Source organism: Ostrea edulis, chromosome 6 (genome assembly GCF_947568905.1).
Source record: "Ostrea edulis chromosome 6, xbOstEdul1.1, whole genome shotgun sequence".
Lineage (NCBI taxonomy): Eukaryota > Metazoa > Mollusca > Bivalvia > Ostreida > Ostreidae > Ostrea > Ostrea edulis.
The window spans coordinates 69,916,305-69,942,410 of record NC_079169.1 but is presented as its reverse complement, the minus strand read 5'-3'; the positions used below and the strand labels follow the sequence as shown (position 1 = coordinate 69,942,410).

General features: G+C 35.5%; 1 protein-coding gene across 2 annotated transcripts in view; it reads left to right on the top strand.

The window, feature by feature from the left end:
• LOC125647538 (uncharacterized) overlaps positions 1 to 20,085 on the top strand; it is a 35,278-nt gene extending 15,193 nt beyond the window's left edge. Inside the window, exons 10-30 of one of the 2 annotated variants that reach the window (XM_048874249.2) lie at positions 42 to 116; positions 739 to 807; positions 922 to 990; positions 4,176 to 4,309; positions 6,106 to 6,151; positions 6,378 to 6,605; positions 6,985 to 7,059; positions 7,183 to 7,275; positions 9,725 to 9,814; positions 9,963 to 10,081; positions 11,952 to 12,027; positions 12,288 to 12,518; positions 12,680 to 12,754; positions 12,870 to 12,935; positions 13,094 to 13,174; positions 13,409 to 13,512; positions 13,627 to 13,681; positions 13,802 to 14,020; positions 15,354 to 15,428; positions 15,778 to 15,855; positions 18,910 to 20,085. In XM_048874249.2, coding sequence (XP_048730206.2) covers positions 42 to 116; positions 739 to 807; positions 922 to 990; positions 4,176 to 4,309; positions 6,106 to 6,151; positions 6,378 to 6,605; positions 6,985 to 7,059; positions 7,183 to 7,275; positions 9,725 to 9,814; positions 9,963 to 10,081; positions 11,952 to 12,027; positions 12,288 to 12,518; positions 12,680 to 12,754; positions 12,870 to 12,935; positions 13,094 to 13,174; positions 13,409 to 13,512; positions 13,627 to 13,681; positions 13,802 to 14,020; positions 15,354 to 15,428; positions 15,778 to 15,855; positions 18,910 to 19,383 — 2,532 coding nt within the window. In that variant the 3' untranslated portion in view covers positions 19,384 to 20,085. The remainder of the gene's footprint in view (positions 1 to 41; positions 117 to 738; positions 808 to 921; positions 991 to 4,175; positions 4,310 to 6,105; positions 6,152 to 6,377; positions 6,606 to 6,984; positions 7,060 to 7,182; positions 7,276 to 9,724; positions 9,815 to 9,962; positions 10,082 to 11,951; positions 12,028 to 12,287; positions 12,519 to 12,679; positions 12,755 to 12,869; positions 12,936 to 13,093; positions 13,175 to 13,408; positions 13,513 to 13,626; positions 13,682 to 13,801; positions 14,021 to 15,353; positions 15,429 to 15,777; positions 15,856 to 18,909) is intronic. The other variant, XM_048874250.2, reaches the window with a different exon arrangement.
• Positions 20,086 to 26,106: the final 6,021 nt, after the last annotated feature.

The window sequence follows — 26,106 nt, the reverse complement described above, 5'->3', positions numbered from 1 at the left end:
GGTGAGTGTTGATTTGATTATTTCTATATGTCTACTTTTAGTATGTTTGTTCCGATATCTTTGTGCTGGTGGTGGAGATTATCATTTTGGTGTTTGCGTCGCTTATCATTAAAGCTGTACGTACATTTCAAGACTCGATATTAAAAAGTGACGCTTTTTCCATTGTATAATAAAGTGTAATTTATTCATCTACAGTTATACACTAATATTCATTTACTTATAACAATGCGCAATACAAATATGGAAACCTAATTTTAATCATTCAATAGAATATTAAAATGAATTAAGACCTGTAATAGATTTTTTGGATTGCGTCAAACAGTCGTTCTGTGATTCACACTGATCAAACTTCATCTAGTACTGAACAATGCACGTATTTCCAGATAGTGTAAGTCACAAAGAATTGAAAATACCTTTGAAGTAAATGTTCGATATTTTGGATCAGTATAAGCGTTGATGTCAAAGGTATCATGGCTTCAGAATTGATTTCAATGGAAATTTTGTGAAAATTATAACATTACATAGATATCAACTTATCCTACCAACACTTTCATCAAGTGCTCAGGTTTTGCAAATTAATTTCAAAATAAACCTCAACACATGCATCCTTGGTAGATTTTCCTGCACGGCGCTATAAATCTAATCCCAATATCTTAAAATTACACCTAGTATCAAATGAACACTTCGGTTAATGAATTATTAATCATTAGTGTATTTTTCTGCTATCAATTATTTCAGGTGTATGACTGTAAGAAGGATCCGTCCGAATGCAATGCCCATTCATGCCCCACCACGCCTGCAGTGCCGGTAACTGTTGGATATTAAGATAGCCTTAGAGTAGAATAACAGCATAATCATTTCTATAAATATTGCATATTTTGATGTAATAACAATTATTGTGATTTTATTTGACATTTTCAGCAAGTCTGTATATCAACAACATTCGTATGGATATCTACTGGTATTCTAATTTTTCACATCTTTCTGAAAGTAAGTTTTTGAATTTACCCTCTTTGTAATTAAGTATCTGTCTTCATCATCATGAAAAATGAAGATAACGACCACTGATCAATCTCATAAATCCCACAAAGAATACAAAATTAAGAGTAGGACAAATACAGACCTCTGAACACATCAGAAGTGGGATCAGGTGTCTAGGAGTAAGCATATTCTGTTGACCAGTCATACTCGTAGTGAGCACTCTATCTTGACCAGGTAAACGGAGTAATCCGTAGTTAAAATCAGCATGTAAATTGGTATGAAACACTTAAGACAGCATTCGACATAACGACAAGTTGTATTTGCAAAAGATCATTACCATGACAATAATTATAATTTGCGAAATGCTGACTTCAAATGAGACTGTTGATACTCATGTAACTTCAATGTATTTGTCAGTAGCATGCCTTGATTCACAATTTGATCATACGCACAACATGCTTTCGCATATCAAATCAGTTGAGAGATAAACACTGATCGTCAACTTCCCATATACAGGTGATATTGAATATTACTATATGAATATGGGAAGTTGATGATAGAGAAGTCATACCATTTGTCCTAAAGTTACATAGGCGTCTGGGTCAAGGATATTGCACTATAACCTATATGTAAACAATGGGGGGAATTCGAACCACGAATAAATATTTCTCTCCGATCTATGGTGTCTTCTTTTACATTTATTTCATGTTTTAGAAAGTTTAACTACATGTGTCATTACCACAGCACACTAATTTATCCACGTTTTAAAAAAAAATCTTATCAGACTTATTCATAATATACAAAAAAAGACTTGCAACTCAATGTATCTCTTTCCGTACCCCATGAGAGATATTTGCCAATCAAAAGTTATTTACACTGCTTGCCAGCTGGTTTCAGAGATTTGAATAGTCTTGATAGATAGAGCGCCAATACTCTCGAAGGACCTACGTGGTCGAGTGATTTGAGCATCACGCTTAAAATTATACGGTCTCTCACCTCTGGTCGGCGCGGGTTCGAATCCCGCTCACGCCGGTAACTGAGAAAGTTTCCCAGTTTACTTCGGAAGGTCGGTGGTCTCTTCCCAGGTACATTGTATCTGGGTTCTCTCTTCCACCAACAAAAACTGGGTGCCACCAGATAATTGAAAAATTGTTGAGTATGGTGGAAAACATCAAAACGATCAATAAACAATCAATCAATACTCTCGATATCCTCTGGGGTTTACATAGTCCTAGCATATTTCGGAACTCGAGATTATTTTAGATAGCCCTTATTCCGTTTCGAGTTTTATACTGTTTACGCACTTCTATGATTAGAGATTTGAATGAGATGATTCTCGAGAGAAAACAAAATTACACCTGGTGTTTCTATCAGTTACTCGATTGTTTTTATGATCCGGCAGGTCATACCATTCATCCAATTTTCGGATAAGGTTTTATAAATTAGTTCGCAGATGTAATTTCCAGTTTGCAACACAAGCCTGAATGTACGTAAACAATGCCGATGGTCCTGTACGTTACAGATAAGTTATTAAAGCAGGTGGTAACAATTATCTGTGAGTTGTTTTAACAAATGGGGGATTGATTGATTACATATTGTTTAACGTCCCTCTCGAGAATATTTCACTCATATGGAGACGTCACCACTGCCGGTGAAGGGCTGCAAAATGTAGGCCTATGATCGGCGCTTATGGCCATTGAACAGGAAGGGATCTTTATCGTGCCACACCTACTGTGACACGGAATCTCGGTTTTTGCGGTCTCATCCGAAGAACTGCCCCATTTAGTTGCCTCTTACGACAAGCAAGGGGTACTGAGGACCTATTCTAACCCGGATCTCCACGGGATGTTTGACGTCATTATGCAAAATGGCTTCCACCAAGAAGAGATCCTTATCAGAGCCAGCATATATGCCAACAAAAAGAAAACGATATTTAATGTATCGACCAACAAATTTGGAAAAAAGACTTTTCATGGGTAAAAAAAAGGAAGCTTATTGTCCGTTCTGTAACTCACACTATTGGGTCTGGAGCTCAAAAATGCTCTGACAAAACATGCTAAAACGTAAAATCGTGTAAAATTCTTAATATTGAATTTCATTTGAAGGAGTAAATTTAATCAATCGGTGTCCTTTGTTGTCTCCATCAGTCTTGAAAAATTCAAAATGTGCCACTGTCAGTTACAATGCTTCTCTTCAACAAAATAGTACACAAAACACATCTTTCTGTTGTAAATATTTTTGAAAAATAAACACTTATAACACACATAATCCTGGTAAAAATGTTGTGAATGCTGTTACGTATTATGAGAAGATTTTTAGCTTTCCAAAAAGGGTCATGACCCTCTTTTTACATGTTGGAGGTTGGTAACTATGCTACCAGGAGTGAATGGGGTTCTGAAACTAGCTGGTAAGCAGTGTAAGTAACTTGTCTAAAATATAACGAATATAAAACATGTTGTCATGAAACACAATGCGTGCCCATGGGAATTCCAACAGTCTGTTGGAAGACTTGATCTCCAAAGACCACGTAGATAGTGTCGACAAGGAACTCCAGCATATTTTACTTCATAGTACTTGTGCCTAGAATCAGCGTGGTGTTTAAGAAGGTGATGTTTGGAATGGCTGATCATAAGATATTAATGTTTACGTATTCCATTTTTATTGAAAAGGCAACTGTCTATGATATCAAAAAGATAAGTCTTTAATTAATCGTGAGGTCCTGTAAAATGTCGAAAAGTGATAGATTTTGATGCTGTTAATTTGGAAAAAGTATTGTGATTTCAAATTTACTAAACAATCGCTGGAATGTTTTAGAATCTACATGTGAATTACACCTTTTCACTTCTCGCATATGTTGTGAATGAAAGGCGGGGATAACGAACAGTGATCAATCTCATAACTCCTATAAGCAATACAAAATAATAGTTGGGCAAAATCGGATCCCTGGACACACCAGAGGTTGGGTCATGTGCCTAGGAGGAGTAAGCATCCCTGTCGACCGGTCACACCCGCCGTATCAATACGTCTGAAGTTTCTCCTTCGAAGCAGTTCATATTTTAAAAACTGTATATCAATATACTTGTTAAATATGCGAATTTGTGACATAATTGATTTAGATAGAAAGAAACATTAACCATTGTGTACTTGTCGTATACCTTTATAACCTTGTGTATAACTTACAGTCTTTGTTTCAGGTATGGTGTATTATAATATCGGATCGTGTTTATAAAAGTTCTTTTTCGATGAAACTATCACCACAACCAAAGTTCGAAACATCTGAAAAAGACACTTTTGGATTTTTCTATACAGTATTTTTATCTATGAAAAGGTAATATTAAATATAAAAATTAATCAGAAAGAATTGCCCTTTTGAATTCGCTTCTGTGACTCAAACTGGAATGGGATATTCTCCATCTAATTTGCAATCTCTCTCTGTTGCGAATATTTGTCATCAGAAACCACCCATTCAACAGTGATACTTATATTACTGCTGCCATAGGTCTGTTAAAAATTATAGCAATCTGATAGTTGTATTATTAATAGTTACAGGTATTAAAAATTCTAAAATTAATAATCTGAACCATTTCGGGAAAGGAAAGCGAGATTAGACCACCAATGCGACTTTTTCAATACGTTAATCCTTACAGATCAAGGCTGGGTCACATCGGGAAATATACAGGAAACATCTTATGAAACCTTTCTATAAATTTGACAAAATAATGATGTTCAGGCATGTACAGGTTTTGTTGTGCCTCGGACTAGAATGACACTCTGTTATATGATAGAATACGTCACGTGATTACCGTTTAAATCTTAGACGGCGAGTAGCAAAATTTAGACAACAACATAGGTCCGGAATAACATTTTAGTTGTAGTTACTTCTTATACATATTTACATATAAAACACATTGGTTTCGACAAAACAAACACACATTAGGTTTTTTACTCACTGTTTACAGAAAGTCGGGTTGTTCAAATCTACAAAAGACTTGGCTTCACCTCGCCTTCAATGGATTTCAACAACCCGACAAATTTATGGAATTCTGTTGACAATCAGTAACATATTTAAAATAAGTAAACATATTGGTACAGCTTTGTATTAAATCTAATTGGATTATGACCCCTGTGCCAAACGGTAATCCACAGCAGATATCTGAAGACTGTATAATTCATTCAATAAGTCATGAGCAATAAAAATGATTAGTTTTCATGGGAAGTAAGTATTTCATACTTGTGAATATTCATTACTTCTTTTTATTTCATGGCATACCAAAGGAGTTTTGTAATGACTAGCATGATATCCAATAGTGTCTAAGTAACCTCATGATTTTGGATCCCTGAACACTGACGCATCCAATGGTTTATGATAATGTGTAAAGAACAAGCTTTGGTCAAACAAAGAACTAGGAACGATAGTCCCTACCTTCTGATCAATTTCTAAAAGTTATAAATTTTAAATGATTTTTATATAAATATAGATATTTATATAAATTTCAATAAATGATAAATCAAAGAGAGATAACACTAAAATATGGGCTAAAATAACATATTTCACTATAAATATAAAAGGAAAACGGAAAATATTTTTATTTTTAAACCCCCACCCCCAGTGAAACACAAATTCCTTTTTACAGGTATTATAAATTGTCATTTAGCTTTAGGCCAAACTTTTTATGTTACACGGGGGGAGGGGCATATGTTTACAGACCAAAACACGGCGAAAATGTTCACTCTTTGATTAATTGCAAATGTGGTTAAAGCGTGAAAATGGAGATTGACCAGTTTTTACTCAATACATAAAGTGATTTGTCAATTTAAATGCTTATTTATTGATATCAATAAGCATTTTAAAATAACGCCTAATTAAAAGGAGTTGAAATTAAGAGCAATTAATCAATTAACATGGGTACCAAAGTTAATAATCAATTACTAATGAATTCTACTTTGCAAATTAAGAAATTTCTTTAGCAAAATTACAAAGCTTTTTGAAAATATACGAGTCGAAAATGTAGGCGGGAATCGAGAGTTAACGTGCTCAGTTCTTTCTAATGCATTGAGAAACCGTCTATTTTGTGCCTACTGAAACTAGGAATCATCTCTAAAGTTTTTACGTATATATTTTAGACATCCCTTGGTAGCTGTTTTGATTGGAGTATCTCTAATAATATGCGTAAGTAATAAAGGAAGAGAGGACAAGAGAGAGAGAGAGAGAGAGAGAGAGAGAGAGAGAGAGAGAGAGAGAGAGAGAGATCTACAGTCGTTACCTGCAGTTTGTCCAAGGTATAGATACGAATTTCACACCAAGATTTCATTTCCATGGTTCTTGAATTAATCGAACAATTCTATGACTCTTTGAACAGGTAAATATATGTGTGGCTTTGTATTATGTATTGCAGGTTGTTAATTGTGTATACTTTGCTGGACTTCTCATCGTACGATATGGTTATTCTTCCGACACTGATCTATCGGATGTTTTACATGCAATTACAATTGGATATCTAAACATGTCGACGATCAGAGACAATGCAATTATTGTTAGTCTTGTTTCAATTTCTGTGTCATTCTTTCTTCAATGTGGAAAAACGGTTTCTGTTGGGATGCATAAACCAAAGGTTACATTACTGGTAAGGAATTATATATACTCACCTATATCTCTATCTCTCACTCAAGCTGACAATTCTGTCTTGATGGGCGAAGGACATTTGCGCAAATTTATCTGTAATTATAGGGGCGTTTGCGCGAAAGATTGTAAGGACATTTGTGTGAACCTACCTGTTAATTTCTCACTCCACACATGGAATGATTTAATTTACGTAAAATACCCTGGACGTTCAATGTAGCGCAAATGTCCTCCTAATTTTCAGCAGACACATGCAAATCCAAGTCCTCCTTTTCTTAAAGCAAATATCCTTTTTTCGCGCAAACGTCCTCTTTCTTAAAGCAAACGTCCTCTACTTTCGTGGAAATGCCCTTTTCCGATCTTGATTTTCATTACTTTTTCAGATACTCTGGTCGGAATTGCCTATAGTTATTTTACAACTTTCAGCCATATCAATGACTTCCATGGAGATAAAACTGGTATTGTCAAATGATATCAAATAGACCTTCGTATGTTTAATGTTACATGTACTTTTTGAAGATGTAAATTATTGGGATACTTATAAAATTAGATCTTGGGTAAACATGTCATGATCATTACAGGTGTATTGTTGCTCGAACGACACAGACTGTCATTTTCATTATCAGGACAATACATCGGAAGATTTTTCTTTCCACGGTGGTTCGAAAGCTTTTGTAAGTGATTTTAAAATAGAAGAATTGAATGACATCAAAATTATATATAAAAGGTATTTAATGAATGAAAGGTTAAGATAAAGAACAATGATCAATTTCATAACTCCTATAAACAATACAAAATAGTTAGCCACACACGGACCCCTGGACATATTAGAGGTGGGATCAGGTGTCTAGGAGGAGTAAGCATCCCCTGTCGACCGGTTAAATCCGCCGTGAGCCCTATATCCTGATAAGGTAAACGGAGTTATCCGTAGTCAAAATCAGTGTGCCAAAAAACGGCCTAACAATCGGTAGTAAACAGCAGTTGACCCAATGATAAGTTCTATTGACGAAGTAGATCGTTATAACGACCATAGAATTTGCGAAATGCTGACTTCAATCGAGACTGTTGAAACCCTTGTACCATCAACTTGTTTGTCAATAGCTTGCCTCGATTTAAAAACTGACTATACGTAGAACAAGATCTTGCGTATCGAATCAGTTGAGAGATATAAATACCATATGCAGGTGATAATCAAATATTGCTACATAGATATGGGAAGTTGACGATGGAGAAGCATGTACGTGTATTACGAAAGGATAATGATCAATTTTGAATATTTTAAATGAACATAAATGTTTATTGTTAAATAATGATGAAAGTGAAATAGATTAAATTCACATTACTGGTAAATGGTTAGAAGCTGACCTCTCTGCACTTTAAAGTTTTTGAAAAGTTATCTGCCCCTGGTAATCATAAGAAGTCTACTTTTCTAAAAAAAAAAAAAAAATATATATATATATATATATATATATATGTGTGTGTGCTGTAAATGATTAATTCTATTTCATATTTTCATAAAAAGAAAGCGAATGTAACTTTTTACCAAGATGTTTGTATGAAAATATAATTTCTTAAAAACATCTTTTAATAAAACATGTTCTACTTCTAGATTTCAATGCTAAATTCTAGGTAAAATATATCAATCAGTAATCCACATTTTGAAAACCCCTACTGGGGAATACTTTCATTTGATAAATCCTACAAAAGGATACCATAATAACAAAAATCCCACAGTGAAAGGCGAAGATAACGAACAGTGATCAATCTCATAACTCCTATAAGCAATACAAAATAGATAGTCGGGCAAACACGGACCCCTGGACACAAATAGATATAAAATATTAACGTTATACATTGACTAGATTGTCATTCTTTGAAACAGATCACCCGCTTCAAAGTGTTTTATGGCCTTGTCTAGTCCTCTGTGGTTTTCTATCCGTTCCCCTACTTCCGTTAATTTCAGAATTATGTGTCTATAAATTCTTTAAATGACAATCTCAGCAAGGTATCTATCATTAATGTCGAATAGGAACTAAAGGAAGTGTATGTGTGGTGGGGGGTGTCATGGCCTGAAGTATTTGGGATTCACTCCCTCACATGTTCGCAGATTTCTCTCATGCCAAAAGCACTGGGCTCGCAAAAGCGCCACAAATTTTAAGTGCAATTTTGTAATGTTTTATTGAATAACACAAAAAATTGTTTACAGATAACTCCGTTAACCTGATCAGGATACAGGGTTCACGGCGGGTGTGACCGATCGACAGGGGATGCTTACTCCTCCTAGGTACCTGATCCCACCTCTGGTGTATCCAGGGGACCGTGTTTGCCCAACTATCTATTTTGTATTGCTTATAGGAGTTATGAGATTGATCACTGTTCGTAATCTTCACCTTCCATAAAGATTGATTGATTGTATCTTGTCTAACGTCCCTCTGGAAATCTTTCACTCACATAGAGACTGCCGGTGAAGAGCTGCAAAATTTAGACCTCTGTACGGCCCTTACGGACTCTAAGCAGGGAGGGATCTCCCAAACCTGCTGTGACACTAGACATGTTTTGCGGTCTCATCCGAAGGACCGCCCAATTTAATAGCCTCTTACGACAAGCGAGGGACCTTTCCCCAAATATGCTTCATACCAAAAAAAAAAACGAATTGGAATGTTACTTACCAGGACGAAAATCAAAAAGGCTCAATTGTTAGCACAATTTGGACGACGACGGACGCTGACCAACTGCAATAGGTTACCCGAATGACCCAATAAGCTGGAAAGAAACAATTAGGATTACTACTTATATAGTTTATGTGTTGCGGTAGCATAGTGGTTTCGGGCGCTCTTGATTCCGGTGCCGCATCAAACTTAGGACCTTTATCAGAATTAGTGACTGCTCCTTCACCAAGCGTCCGTTAACGAAAGAGTAATTCATGCGTCTTTCGGATATGACTTACAAAACAGACGTTCCTTGTCACAGAAGGTGTTGGGCACGATAAGGAACTCTCACTGCTACGGCCGTAATTGTCAACATTTGTGGCTGGTGGCGTTTCTACACGAGTGAAAAAAAATTCGTATGGGACAAATGCAATAAACAAACATAATATGCTAAAGTATTCCATCATTTCAAAAGTTTTGTAGTAACACGGAGAACGTGCGGGACTATGCTGTGCTACAGTTTTGGTTGATGTTTGGATTTGGTATGCTAAGTTTGACTTCACAGGTAAGAATAATTCTTGAAAGAGGAAATGATTATAATTTATTGAAACTGTGATGTAAAACAGTTTTATTGAAAGAGTTAAATATGATAATTTATTCAAACTGATACATATAAAAGAAGTGAACAGTATGCAATATTTGCTCTACATCAGGTCCTGTCTATCGGTTTGGGCTACAAATACTTTAAAAGAAGTGATGATGGTCATCTAGGTATTTTCAAAGGTGTTTCTGAACTTTTCAAGAATATATGGTATAAAGTAACAGACAATAGGTGCGTATATTTATAGTATCAACAATGTCTAATTTTGTATTATTACAAATGATGATGAATTTATGCGTTTTGAAATACAGAATATATATTGCACCGATCGCGAACGACTGAAAATTGTGTTTCTTTACTGTTAGTAAGTACTGCGTATGATAAACTTTTAAATCGAGGTAGCCTACTGACAAACAAGTTGATGTTACAGGGTTTAACAGTCTCGTTGAAAGTCAGTATTTTGCCAATTCTATGGTCGTTATAGCGTTCTAGTTTGTCGATACGACCTGCCATTAGGTCAAATGCTGTCTGGCGTGTTTCGTACCAATTCTTAAGCTATTCTTGGCTAGCTGATTCTGACTACGGATTTCAATCAGATGGAAAAGTTGGTAACTTCATTACAAAGAATACTTTCTTAACAAAATGAATGATATCCATTTATTTGAGGTCAATATTTGAATTCATGAAATGGAGACCAGGAAATATGATTTTTAAAATTTCAAGTTATATTCAGATTTGCATGTTTCGATCAAGGTGTAGAATTTTGTAGGCATGCTAACATTGTTTCTATGTTATTATATATAACGTTAAAGACCGCAGACGTAATCAGACACACTTTTCATATATCTGAGAGCCCAACTCACTATTTTGTATTCCTTATATGAGTTGTGAAATTGATTGCTGTTCGTTATTCTCACCTAATATATGTAGATTTCACCATTTTGCAAATTCACTTCTTAAATTAATCTAATTTGCAAATACAACCTGTCGTTCCGTTCCGGGAGTATATATATTTTGTTTTAGAATCAAAGAAAGTCACGTGATTTGGCGATTGTTTTAAGACATGATTACCCTTACCATATCCAAATGTTTGCCGCAAACTATGGTCTCTTGCCAAACTGTATGAAAGGTGAAGATAACGAACAGTGATCAATATCATAACTCCTACAAACAATACAAAATAGATAGTTGGGCAAACACGGACCCCTGGGATCAGATGCCTAGGAGGAGTAAGCATCCCCTGTCGACCGGTCACACCCACCGCGAGCCCTGTTGCTTAGTTAGATATTGTTCTGAACACAAAATTTATCTATGTTGCGGATACACATATCGAATTTGCAAATGAAGCGAGGATCATGTTTCCTTAACAGAGTGTATTTGTTGTATTTAGCGCGACGATTTGGCTTCCTCGTGGTATTTAGCCATTTTATTATAATGAAAAAGATGAAGATAACGAACAGTGATCAACCTCATAAGTCCTAGAAAGAATATAAAATAAAATGCAAGACAAACATGCAGTCCTGGAAACATTACAAATGGTGACTAGGAGGAGTAAACATTCCCTCTTGATGTGTGAAAGGTAAAGATAACGAACAGTGATGAATCTCACAGATCCCATAAGCAACACAAAATAGATAGTTGGGAAAACACGAAACCTTGGACCTACCAGAGGTGGGATCAGATGCCTAGCAGGAGTTAGCATCCCCTGTCGACTGGTCACACCCGCCGTGAGTCCTACATTTTGATCAGGTAAACTGGTTATCCGTAGTCAAAATCAGTGTGACAAGAACGGCCTAGCGATCGGTATGAAACACGCCACACAGCATTTGACCCAATGATAGGTTATATTGGCAAGCTAGATCGTTGTAACGACCATATGATTTGCAAAATGCCGACTTTAAACAAGAGTGTTGAAACCCCTGAACCATCAACTTATTTCTCAGTAGCCTGCTTCGATTTAAAAACTGACCATACGCAGAACAAGCTGTTGCGTATCGAATCGGTTGAGAGATATAAACACCATATGCAGGTGATACTGGAATATTGCTATATGTATAACATAATCATATCGTATCCTATCGTAATTCCAATGTCTTTGTAGATACATCAACGAAAAGAATATGCCAAATTACAGCAGGATGTTTGGAGTGTTTTGTATCCTGATGGGGGTTGGATCGGTAATGGTCTTCCGTTTGAATTCGGTTTATTTTCCAGTTAAAATATGAATTCAAAGTCGGTGTGATCAATGCATGCAACAATATGTATGTTCATCTCCATGAATTAAAAACTAAAGCCACTTGTTGTTCTTAAATTCACTTTCAACCAAGCAACATAATTATGTTATTAATGTTTTATGGAATTATAGATTATTAGCTTGCTATACCTCTGTAAATAATTTGTGAAGTTACCTACTTTTAGTTCTTTCTTTTATTTGTAGTTTATTGAGATTGTTTTTGCTATATCTCTGTATACGTACTACTTCACGGAGGGTGATTCAAACCATTTCCTTGACAGTCTTAACCGTTTCACATACTATCGCTATAACATGGAGTCCCTCTACAGAGGAGTCTCCATTACTGTGCTTGTCATTATTCCACTGACCACAGCTCTCCGTGTAGCTGTCTTCATCTGGTTCTCCTTCAGAAGGACAACATTTGCTTTATACACGGTAACATCAAACTTCTGACTAAAAAAACAATGAAGGAAATAGGGTCTACTTCTGTACGTCATATAGACGTACAATTTTATTTATTCATAAGCGCAAGCTATAAATACTATAGTCAATAATTTTTTATTTCGAATACAATTTTCAGTCCTTCTTCATTACAGATATTTGTATTCATTATCGTCTGGACGCTGGGAGAAGTCCTCATTTTATGCTACACATCTTATGTACTTAAACTGGTATAGAATTTTTTCTACTCAGTAACACGTACTAATTCCTGGACGAATTGTGTAATTGTACATGACAGTTTTTCAAAGATATATCATATTGAGGACACATATTTTTCTATTGAAGACTTACAATTGTATGGATTCTGCTGTCTTCAGATTTACAGAGGATGTGGAACCGAGTCGAAGTACGGTAAGGATCGCCTGCTATAAAAGTATAATACATTTAGAATATAAGTTCCATTCATTTAAGACACAATTTAATTTTTGCATCAAATGTTTCACGGGCAGAGTTTTAAACTAGACTAGTAGTTGTCAATAACACATTTTCCACTCTTGTTGATTGTTTAGGCTTGCACAGGACTTGGGAGTACGATATTTGTTCAATCAGGAATGATTGTTGCCTACATCATTCTACATATCATTCTAGACGTATGTATTTATTGAGTTTGCCCAACTCTATATTTTGCTTATAGGAGTTATGAGATTAATTACTGTTCGATAGCTTCACCTTTCATAAATGACCCTCCTCTTTCTACCCCCAAGAAAGAAAGACATTCAATGTACTCCATTTTATTTGATATGTCACTGTGATAAATTAACCATACATTCAATGATCAATACATTACTATAGCATTGATAGGGTGTTCTCTTTCCATTTTTCAGATAGCCCTACTGATTATTTTAGATGCAATCAACCCCTATCTTGTAAAGAGAAATGACTGCAAACGGCTGACAATGCGATTGTGGCATAATATTATTGGAGAAATGTAAGACTATTCTTTATTCCCTAACTCTCTCTCTCTCTCTCTCTCTCTCTCTCTGAGAGAGAAAGAGAGAGAGAGCAACATTTCATTGATGGTTTTGATATCTTTTTTTTTCAGAAAAAAATATTCTAAAACACAGAGGATATTTCTTGGGATACAAGTTATATCTGTGGTATGTTTTAGCAGACTTCAAAATCTGTGAAACTTGAAATGGATATAAAATGGAATATTGACTATTATTTTACGTATCCATTTTCATTATACTATGTTACTTATGTTTCTTTTCAAACAGATTTTGAACTTCGCCTTTTGGATAGGAATTATCTTGATGGGACTAATTCCAGGATATTTCTATACTCAGTCTAGTTTTCTTTCCAACCTATCTAGTAATACCAAAACGAAATTACTCGGAGTAATGTATTCATTGATACCGGTTGTTCCTCTAGATGCCGCCAATCACGTGTTGGGAACTGTAGCATTATTTAAACAGAAAAAAGAAGTGTTTATAACGGTATGTATCAATGAAAGGTGAAGATAACGAACAGTAATCAATCTCATAACTCCTATAGGCAATACAAAATAGAGAGTTGGGCAAACACGGACCCCTGGACACACCAGAGGTGTAATTACTTCAAACACGGAACAACTTCACTTCCAATCCAAGTCTGCATTCCCCAGTAAATATCCGACTCCTACAGGTTATCGATGGCTGACTTTGCATACATATATGCATTCATTTTTATATGCTTTTCAAAGCTGCATTTTAGTGTCACGTGAATCCGGAATATAGTAACATGTGAATGAAAGTATTTTCACAAACAGTAATTCATATGAAAGAATTTGAGCATAAGAGTCCATGTTTGCCCTATTATTAGTTATGTACTCAATATCTAATATATGTATGTGCAATCAATGGCATTGAAATATAACTAAACTTGACTATGTACATATACATGTATGGTAACAGTCTTTCTGGGCCATAATAAAAAAAAATGTTCATTTCATAGCATAGGTCATGTCTATTACAGTTTCGCAAAATTTGACTCTTATAGATAGTCAATTAGATTACAACTGCACCAGAAGTGATGCAATTTCTTAACCTTACAACATTTAAGTTAGAAAATGTTGATTTTTGTGGGGGAAAATCCTGGAAAAAAAAAAGCTTTGTACAAGAATAAAATGTTTCTATCGCATATATGTACTGGAAAGATAAACATGTGTTATAGTTTAAAACTTATACGGTACCAATTTTGATGCACCAGATGCGCATTTCGACAAATAATGTCTCTTCAGTGATGCTCAACCGAAATGTCTGAAATCCGAAATAACTATGAAGTTTTAGATCTAAATATAGCCAAAAACAGCGTGCCAAACAAGTGGAGCCAAATTCCTCCAAGGATAAGAGCTATGCATGAGGGAGATAATCCTTAATTTTGAAATGAATTTCTAAATTTTATAACAGCACTTAAATATACATCTTCAAGCTAGTAACGAAGTACTTAGCTACTGGGTTATTTTGTTTAAGTCTACATTCGATGTTTCCTTGATGCAAAAAAAACCCTCCCAACTGCTTGAACAAATAGCCATTGTATGTCAAAAAATTAAACATGGCGGCAAAACGTCGTGGTTATGTCTTCAATCCGGTTCTACATGATTTTTACCAAATTGAGAATAACAACAGGCTTCTTGCACAAAATACATTTATTACTGCTTTTGAAATACTGCACGAATGTTGAATTTGGTGAGGATATACCATACATGGTTCTCTAGATGATCATTTAAAAAAATATTTGTCTATAGTTCTGCTTTACATTGTGACAGAAAATTTCTCTTTCATTTTCTAGTTTGCTGTATGTGATATCATCTTGGGCATCTGCGATATCATTTATTTTTTCTTTTCGACGGTCATTCTTCAATCTGTAAGTATAGACGCAAAATGCAAGGACTATTTGAATTTAGTTTGAATGGTTTTTTTAAAGCTTTATACTGATTTCGTAGTTTGATTTTACTAAAAAACTAAACGTCATCTGATGATATCGAAACAATTCCTATAAATGTATAGACACATCTTTCTTGCAAACACGGTTCTCAAGGTGACGGTTACAATTCCTTTATTGTGGAAGAAAACAGTTGAAAAATCAGTTATCAGAATTTTAGACCCACATCGCACTGCGTTTTAGAGAAAATAATAAACATCAAAGTTTAACATTTTATACTGTAATTTGCTCAGTATTCTTATGTAATTCACCGTCCATCTTCTTCATATAGGTACATAAATCTAGTGCCCTATTTTTTGGATCAGCGTGTGTTTTGATGGCGTACATCGTGGAAACCTTCATTATACATGTAAGTCAACAATATTTTACTTTTCGTTGATATGTATTTCGATTAATGCAGTATATTAATCTTCCTTGAGGTCACAAAGTTAAGTAAATACAAAACCGTAGAAACATGTTTAGCAGCCTTAAGATAAACTGCATATAATGAAAATTAATCGGTACAATCATGACATGAAGACAAGTCTCTTGTTTCACAATAAAGCGTTTGAAAGACTTTTAAAACTAGATATGTACTTCTTACGAATTGCGTATAGAGATCTTCACTAATGTACATGATGGTATGAGACGGGACAGTTACACGGAGAAAGAGGGGTACATTGTAAACCTAATTTCTTCCAGACATTTCACACAAAATCAACGTTTTCAATATTTTTGTTGTTGTTAAGATGCCCCCATCTAAATGAAGAATCGGTATACTGGTGTTTATTTAAGACTTTGTAAATTTCGAAGTATTTCGCATTGAAATAAATTTGAATGGCCTTTATTTTTACAGTTATTGCCCTTACACCGGAAGTAGGGAACGTGCTAAGCGATGCGGTCCTAAGCTTCAGATAAATAGTACTTTAAAAACAAATAGGGTATACTAAAGCTTATAGTACCAAAATATTTCTTTTGCTGAAGTTTAACAGGTTGTATCATATCTCTAATAATAATAAGGTGTAGTTTCTTTGATTTTATAGAGAACATGTTTAGAATAAACATTTCATCAATTTCAAGGGGTGGCGAAGGGAGTATTAGTCGTATCTGATGTTTAATTCTGTCCAATGTATGATTTAATTGATAACAAAAATGCCGTCCAAAAAAAATAAAATAAATAAATAACAGACACTTGGAAATTAAAGCACGATGAAAGCATCATCGTCGGAAAGCCAAGGTCGGTCACACTTCTTTTACCTCTTGTGGGATACAACGCCGATATTTTCGCTGGAAGGTGTGTCTCTGCTTCTTTGTGCGATAGGGCACTTTATCATTCCTTTTTGCGATATTCAATCATTGAAAAGCCCCCTATTTCCAGTGTTCGTGAACATAGAAAAACATGGTTTTCGAAGCGAAAATTTTGGCAAGTTACCAAGCTTTCAGCGAGATGCTTAGAACTTCTTTGTCAGTATGTTTTGAAATTAATTTTATTCAAAATACTAATATATATGTACCTAACATATGATCTCTTTCCTCCTTCATGTTGTCCACTTTCTTAACCAGTTTGCATTCCCGATTTTATTCGTACACAGGCTGTACGCAAATGATGTGTCTGTTGGGTGGAAGTTGAGGCACTCTAGAGCAAAGCTGTACTGTTCAAGCACAGACAATAACATCGTTTGGGTTCGAATTTACTATTAAAGAGTAGAGGTATAGAACTTTAAATATAGGGTACCTGAGTTTGCCGATGTAAAAACAAAATACAAAATGGTATAAAATTTTACTCTGTATTTATGATACATATATACATAATCAATCTACATTACTACCAAAGTTAAACCCGAAATTCCGTATACTTCCCAAGATAAGCAGAAATGAATTCCGAAAAATACCTATTGTTTTTGGTCGACTTTTAGCTGGGCCCTGGCAATATACAACTAACCAGAATGTTTGAGCATTGCAACTAGCTATTACATAGAATGTGCAGCATTGGATATCATTTCTAAGTTGAATGTCTTACCCCAATTCATAAACTGAAGTCTGTAATAGCTCCAAGTGGCTGAAAATTGTAAAACCCTGTGCACTTAACGGTATGAAACGCCTTTGAAGTGGATGTAGTATCACGTTTCAGGAGCTGTATATTGCACTTTGTATCTGTTACTGTAATAAAGTAATGTTAATAAAAGGGTTATCAAGATATTGAGCAGACAGTATCTTCCAATGTCCAGTTTGACCCTTGTCCACGTGACCTCAAAATCAATAAGGGGCATCTACTTTTTACAATGTACCAGTGTACAAAGTTTTATGTCTGTTAAGGAAAGGTTTCGCAAGATATTGATCGGACAGTATCCTTCTATGTCCAGAGGGGATTGACCTTTTGACCTCAAAATCAATAGGGTTACTCTTCTACTCATAACCAACCATAAGAAATATCATTACGATCAAAGAATAGTTCTCAAGATATTGAGCGGACATGTGGTCTACCGACCAACCGACAGGTACAAAGGGGACATAACTAGCGTACGAATATTCCAGGGATCATCTGTGTCGCATCTGCGTCAGCATGGTCAATCATGATACGACTTAGATTTATCATGGGTAGTCATGAGATTGATCACTGTTCCTTATCTTCACCTTTCATGCTAACACCAAAAGTCTGTTTTCATACATATAGAGTTTTCTTTTGGTTTGACAGACGGACAGAAAGGCAGATAATGGACAATGTATTTCCTAAAAGTATGTCAGATTAGAGTACTCTGCTTCAGGGGCGACTCAATCAGAGAACATACACGAGGAATTGTGGATTACATTTATAATGATAATATTTTATCTAGAGAAGGTGGCTCACTTAAGGCATTCTTCTCCGAGGTTTTCTAATTAGATTTCATATAATGCAATATATTACAAATCACAAAATAAAACACTAAAAGATAGAGATGTGCAAGTGATATTATACAATATGATAAGAAAGACATGCTGAAAAATGAATACGAATACTAGTATTTTAACCAACATTAACATGCGAGTATAAACACATCGTCGCCAAGAGGAAACCTTTTGAGCATGATGACGATTGTTCATAACCAGTTTTCTCGCATTACATTCAGAAATGATAAGGATGATCTTACATTCAAAGGCAGAATATTTTAAAGGTGTACACCTGTGTACCAAAAGGAATTTTTAAATGTATTTGTGTGATGTTTCGCAAGAAGAAGATCATAAAGTAATTGACCGCACTGTGTAAATATAGAGAGAATAACTATCGTGAAAATATTTAAAAACCATACTGCAAGATGTTTAATATAGTAAATTGCAATGAATACTTTTTAAACAGGTTTTCACGACTTCCAAACTACCCCCAGCAATTACAATTTATAGAGATGTGAATTATAAAAATGTATTTCATCAATATTTGAATTTGTAGATCACGGTATTGGTTCTGTCACTAAAACTCGTCAGAGGATTTCACAAACGAATTGGAGACAATAATGAAAATCATTCCCTTATAGCGATGCGAAATATTCAGCAAGAATTGGTCGTAAACAGACATCACATACTCCATGCAGAAAATGCTATTGAAAATTTAAGGTATCATCAGAACAGAAACGAGGATTTACAAACCGAAAGAAGGAAAAAGAAAGCTGGAAAAGAAAGTGAAATAAAAGATAAAGCTGAAAATGTAGACAATAGAGAAATCCGGCAAACCATAAAAGAGAATGGGAAAGAACAAGAACTGGAACAAACTAAAAGCCCGATGAGACCCGAAGGTGGGACAGTAAAACAAAGAGACGATGAAGACGGAATCTTGCATACCATGGACGGGGGACTTCAAAACAAAGAAAAGGAACATTCTATATACAATATAAACAATACACAGGAGAAAAACGAAACTGAATAGGAATTTATCGAAGTTGTTCAAGAAACGGAAGATATAACGGATAATGGAAATATCACAAACACGGGAGTAAAAAGACACCGCAAAAGAAAAACCAGAAAACAAAGAAAGATTGAGGAATTTGACATCCAAAGAATGGAAGTAGGTTCTCAAGATGAAGAAGCAGGACAAGAAACATATTACTACAAAACTACGAAAACAAATATGCCTATTGAAGAATGGTAGCTTCTAATGATATCGATAGTAAAGAGGCAGTTCAAAGTTCTGTGGATATTGCTTTGATTATATCATTTATTACAATATAAGCAGATGAAATAAATTGTGTGGAGAGAAATGTCGTAGAATGAAAGGTGAAGATAACGAACAGTGATCAATCTCATAACTCCTATAAGCAATACAAAATAGATAGTTGGGCAAACACGGACCCCTGGATACACCAGAGGTGGGATCAGGTGCCTAGAAGGAGTAAGCATCCCCTGTCGACCGGTCACACCCGCCGTGAGCGCTATATCTTGATCAGGTAAACGGAGTTATTCGTAGTCAAAATCAGTGTGCCAAGAACGGCCTAACAATCGGTATGAAACATGTCAGACAGCATTTGACTCAATGTTACTTAATTGACTATTTTTACTTCAACTTCAGTAACATTCATGAATTTAAGGTACATGTATTCAATGTATAATGAAAAAAGATTGATTGATTGAATATTGTTTAACGTTCCTCTCTCTAGGATCCCCACAGGATATCATGGTGCATGTATACCAACATATCAACTATCACATGCCTTAGTTAAAAGACAAACAATTATGGTCCGGAGAAATAAAAAATTTCTTTGACCTTTACGGAAAATGCCGAGTTCAAAAGTCATCACATGACACGCGACACACTGTCTTATCATGGTATGCCAAAAATAAAGGGCTTATGAGAAAAGGCAAAAAAGTTATGATCTGGGGAAAAAATGCCCAAGTTCTATTATTTGACCTTTACAATAAAGGTCTACACAAATGGTTGGTTGGATATTGTAAATTTTTCACCAATATGAAAACGTCACCTTTGCAAGTGAAGGGCTGCGAAATTTATACCTATGCTCGGCTTATGGCCTTTGAGCAGTGTGTGTGTGGGGGGGGGGGGGGTGGGGGTGGGGGGGGGGGGGTAGCGTGCCTCAGCTACTTTGATAAGGGACAAATCCGTTTTAAAGGTCATCTCCGAGGACCTGTGACAATCACACCTGATTGGCAATGGAACTGTCACCACCTGTTTGTCTTTTTGTTGTTGACTTCATGGAAAGACTCTTCAAGTGATGCAATAGTGAACTTTATCTAGACTTCTAGTCTGACCTACTTTCAGTAAAAATCTTGCCTATTCAATATGTCCTGAACTATTTAATGTAGATCTTTCTTGTATATTTATTTCTTCATTTTATATTTTGATCTTTGACCATGAACTCGGAGTTGGACGTACTTTCAAGAAAACATAACCTAGTAAACATATCCGGAATTATTCTAAGTGGGGCTTTCATATTTTGTGTATAGATTTTTTATGGTAAGACTTTGTGGACAATGGTGTGTGACCTTTTGACCTTGGAGATTGACCTACTTTAAAAAAAACCTGACGTATTCAATATGTCCTGAACTATTCAAGGTAGGACTTCCATATTTTGTATATAGATTCTTTATGACAAGATCTTATAATCTCGTGAAGTTTGACTTTGTGACCTTGACGTTAGGCCTACTTCTTAAGTCTGTCCTATTCGATATTTACTGAACTATTTAAGGTAAAGTTTTCATATTCTGTATATAGATTTGTAATAGCAATACCTTTTATTTCATGTTATGACCTATGACCTTGAAATTTGACCTACTTTTTAGAAAAATGTAACCCGTTATATATCTTCGTATCTATGCGAGGTAGGGCTTTCATAGCTTGATATAGATTCGTTATGACAAAACTTTGTGATCAATCGTATTTAATATTGTGACCTTGACCTAGTTTCTTAAAAACCTGACCTAATTGATATATCCTGAACTATTTATCGTAAAGCTTTCTTATTTTATATGCCAAGACCTTGTTATACTTTAGTGTTTGGCATTTTGATCCTGACCTGGAAGTTTGGCCTACTTTAAACAAGAGGCCCACAGGCCTTATCTGTCATATGAGTACTAGTGAAAAGTATCATTACTCCAAAAAGCTATCAAATCTAGAAGAAGAAAAATTCCTGTTCTGAATATCTAAGTTAAATTCTAATGTTCAACAACAGTATAAATCAAGATGTGTTCTTAAAACTTTACTGTCCTTAAAAGTGCATATACTGATGGAAGGTTTTACAGAATATAATAGGTGTATTAACATTAAAAGATATCACTAATCTGGACCCATCCTAGAGACAAAACCCTGGGTTGTGAAATTCACCATTTTTTGTACATCCTTTTCTTCTTTTCCTAAGTATGCATTTAGATTTTATAAAGTATCAGCAAACTTAGATAACTTCTTCAAATCATTAATATAATATTGATACCACCCTGAAACCAAACCCTTACCACTAGGATCATGCAATTTACAATTTTGATAAAAGGCTAACTACTCCTTCTAAATATCCATTTAGTTTCAATTTAGTATCAATAGCACTAACTGCTTTTAATTAAATGTTTTACACATAAACACTATATACTAAGTTTGGCCCCGCCCTGAGGTCAAAACCCCTAACCTGAGGATCATGAAACTTACAATTGTAGTAGAGGCCTTCCTGCTCTACATTATTATGCATTTAGTTTTTCTTAAACATGTGCAGTTCTAGAGATTTTTGAAAATTGGTCAATTTTGGGCAGTTTTTGCCCCACCCCCTAGGGGTGCAGGAGTCCTGAAATTTACAATTTATGCTCCTCTTGTCCCAAAGATGTCTCATACCAAATTTGAAAAGAATTGGAATATTAGTTATCAAGATGAAGTTAAATATGTTCAATTAGTACAATTGAGTTTACTCAGGTGACCTAATAAAATCAGTCTTATTTAATATCTCCTGAACTATATGAAATAGAGCTTTTACATATTGTCATATTGTATATATATATATTTCTGATGGCAAGATTTTTCATATCATATCACGACCTGTGACCTTGGTATTATCCAGAACAGTGAGATTATGTTAGTCATATCTGTGCTATGTGAATTCATTTTTAGTTAGGTTGTGACCCTTTAGGACTAGATTGGGCCACAATACGGGGTCAAAATTGTCATGGGGAAAATGAGATTCTTCAGGGTTAGACAAACAGAATTTTAGAGCATTTGCCCTCGGTCAGATGGCAAGATCAGGTTTTCAATTTAAATCTTGGTCGTTCACAGCAAACATTTAAATATCACTTAAGGGGTCCACACTCGCTTTTCAAGAATAAATCATGTAAATCAATTAAAATCATTATTCTGACGGAAACCCTTCCATGCAGGTCCCTATTGACCCCAAAATGTAATGGGTTTTTTTCTTCAAACTAGCACGCGACGTGTTCAGGATAAAAATAGCACGTACATTTTACAGCCCTGCGTGTGTCTCCTAGCTCTTTGTTACTGATCCCCACGTAAATTTCATCTTTATCCGAATGAGTTGTATCTCGTTCTATTTTAACCCCCTTTCCCGCATAATCTATCTAAATTCTGGGTATGTCCACTGTAGAATAGATCCTCAGTATCCATTGCTTGTCGTGACTACATGGGACAGTCCTTCGGATGAAAAATAGAGGTCCCCTGTCATAGCAGGTATGGTACGATAAAGATCCCGCTCTGCTGAAAGGCCGTAAGCGCCGAACATAGACCTACATTTTGCAGCCCTTCACCGGCAATGATGACATCTCCATACGAGTGAAATATTCTCGAGCGGGACGTTAAACAGTATATACAATCAATGTTAAAACTTTTACAACAAACGAACCTGTATACGCTTTCTCTCAATGGACGAAATGCTACATTATTTACTGTCTGTGCGCATGCGTATGCAGACCGAAAGAAGGAGTCTCAAAAGTATTTTTATACAGGGCCGTTAAAAAGTATTAATTTTTGCGTTTAAAAGGAAAATTTTCAACTTCAGAAATGTGTTATTTTCGCAAAATTTATACATTCAACTATGCAACAAAATTTCAAAAAGCTCTGGGAAAATAGACAGTTTGAGATTTTTGCGCAAAATGAGCTGTAGTGTATCTTTAAGTAACTTATGTAGATGCTAACAACTATATACAGTAACTGTATCATATGTAAAATCAATATCCTTTATTTTAAAGTCAGATTTACACATAATGTAGCAATTTAATTGTATCATAATTATAGGAGTTATGAGGTTGATCACTGTTCGTTATCTTCACCTTTCATCATGCAAAACAAGTGGTACTGTGAGCAATGCTCAATAAAAACACCCCCGCTTACCCCAATCTCCCAAAGGGTGTTGTTAATAGGTATCAATTACCTCTTCCCTTAGTGTAAAAAAGATTGATTGTATCTTGCTTAACGTCTCGCTCGAGAATATTTCACTCATATGGAGACGTCGTGAAGGGCCAAGACCGGTGAAGGGCTTCAAATTTAGGCCTATGCTCGGCGCTTATGACCATTGAACAGTGAAGGTTCTTTAGCGTGCCACACCTACTGTAACACGGGCCATCAGTTTTTAAGGTCATCTCCGAGGACCCGTGACATTCACACCTGATGCCGAGCGTTTGGCGATGGAACTGTCACTACCTGTTTTAACAACTTAGGTCTGTTGACATAAATTAGATGTTGGCTTTTCAAATAATCTTTTTATCTTGCGTTATAACGAGAAAAAAAATGTTTTGTCCTATCTGCAAAATCCTAATTCGGAGGTGGAGTGGAGTGGGTGGTGTTGGAATCTTTTGCAGTGATTTCCACATTTTTTTCTCTCTCAGGTTTCATTTTCTTCAATCGTGGTGGTGCTAGAGTCTTCTATTATGAGTGCCTCAAAACATTTTCCTACAAACATCATGTGTGGGGGTGGGGTGCGGTGGGGTGGGGTGGGGGGTAGACTTTTTCTATTAATGCTCATGATCATACCTCACTAAATAGTTTTTATTCATAAATTCCTCTCATTCACTTACAGTACAAAATTTTAAAAAATCGTATTGTTAAAAAATGTTTCGAACGGACGTTAAACAATATACAATTAAAGGTGTGACAACGTGAAAGTCGTAACATCAACACAAAGGAGTGGTGATGATGGGACAGCTGTATTGTATTAGAGATGAAGTGATTAATTGAAATTCTTTAACGTCCCCCTTGAGAATTTCTCTCTCAAATGGAGACATCATCTTTGACGGTGAAGGGCTGCAAAATTCGGGCCTATGCTCGACGCTTACGGCCTTTGAGCAGAGAGGGGTCTTTATCGTGCCACACCTGCTGTGACACGGGACCTCGTTTTTAGCTCACCTGAGCTAAAAGCTCGTGAGCTTTTCTGATCACCCGTATTCCGGCGTTCGTCCGTCTGTCTGTCTGTCCGTCTGTAAACTTTTAACATTTTTAACTTCTTCTCAAAAACCACTGGGACAATTTCAACCAAAGTTGACACAAAACATCCTTAGGTAAAGGGAATTCTAAATTGTTAAAATAAAGGGCCAGGCCACTTTCCAAGGGGAGATAATCAAGAAAATAAAAAATAGAATAGGGGCATTAAAAAAATCTTCTTCTCAAGAACCACTTGGCCAGAAAAGATGAAATTTATAGATAAGCTTTATTAGGTAGTGCATATTCTAAATTGTTAACATCATGACCCCCGGGGTTGGATGGGGTCACAATAGGGGATCAAAAATTTACATACAAATATATAGGAAAAATCTTCTCAAGAACCACTGAGCCAGAAAAGCTGAGATTTATATGAAAGCTTCCTGATATAGTGCAGATTCTAAATTGTTAAAATCCTGGCCCCTGGGGGTCGGATGGGGCCACAATAGGGGATCAAAGTTTTACATACAAATATATAGGGAAAATCTTTAAAAATCATCTTCTCAAGAACCACTGAGCCAGAAAAGCTGATATTTACAGGAAAGCTTTCTGACATAGTGCAGATTCAAGTTTCAAATTGTTAAAATCATTGCCTCCGGGGGTCGGATAAGGCCACAATAGTGGATCAAAGTTTTACATACAAATATATAGGGAAAATCTTTAAAATCTTCTTCTCAAGAACCACAGAGCCAGAAAATCTGAGATTTACATGAAAGCTTTCTGACATAGTGCAGATTCAAGTTTGTTAAAATCCTGGCCTCCGGGGGTCGGATGGGGCTACAATAGGAGATCAAAGTTTTACATACAAATATATAGAGAAAATCTTTAAAAATCTTCTTCCCAAGAACCTGGGCCCATATTCACAAAATATCTTACGACTAAGATGAATAAAAAAATTCTGTCTGATAATCAAATGCCGATCCGAAGGTCACAAGTATGTATTCAACTGTCATAAACCATGGATCCACTTTACATAACAATTAAGAAAATCTACAAGAAATGAAAAATAAGGAAATTACCGTGTTTGTAAATTTTGATCTTAGTCGTAAAATATTTTGTGAATAGGTGCCCAGATCCAGAAAAGCTGATATATACATGAAAGCTTCCCAACATAGTGCAGAGTTAAGTTTGTTCAAATCATGATCCTATGGGGTAGGATGGGGCCACAATAGGGGATCAGTTTTACATACAAATATATAGGGAAAATCTTTAAAAATCTTCTTCTCAAGAACCACT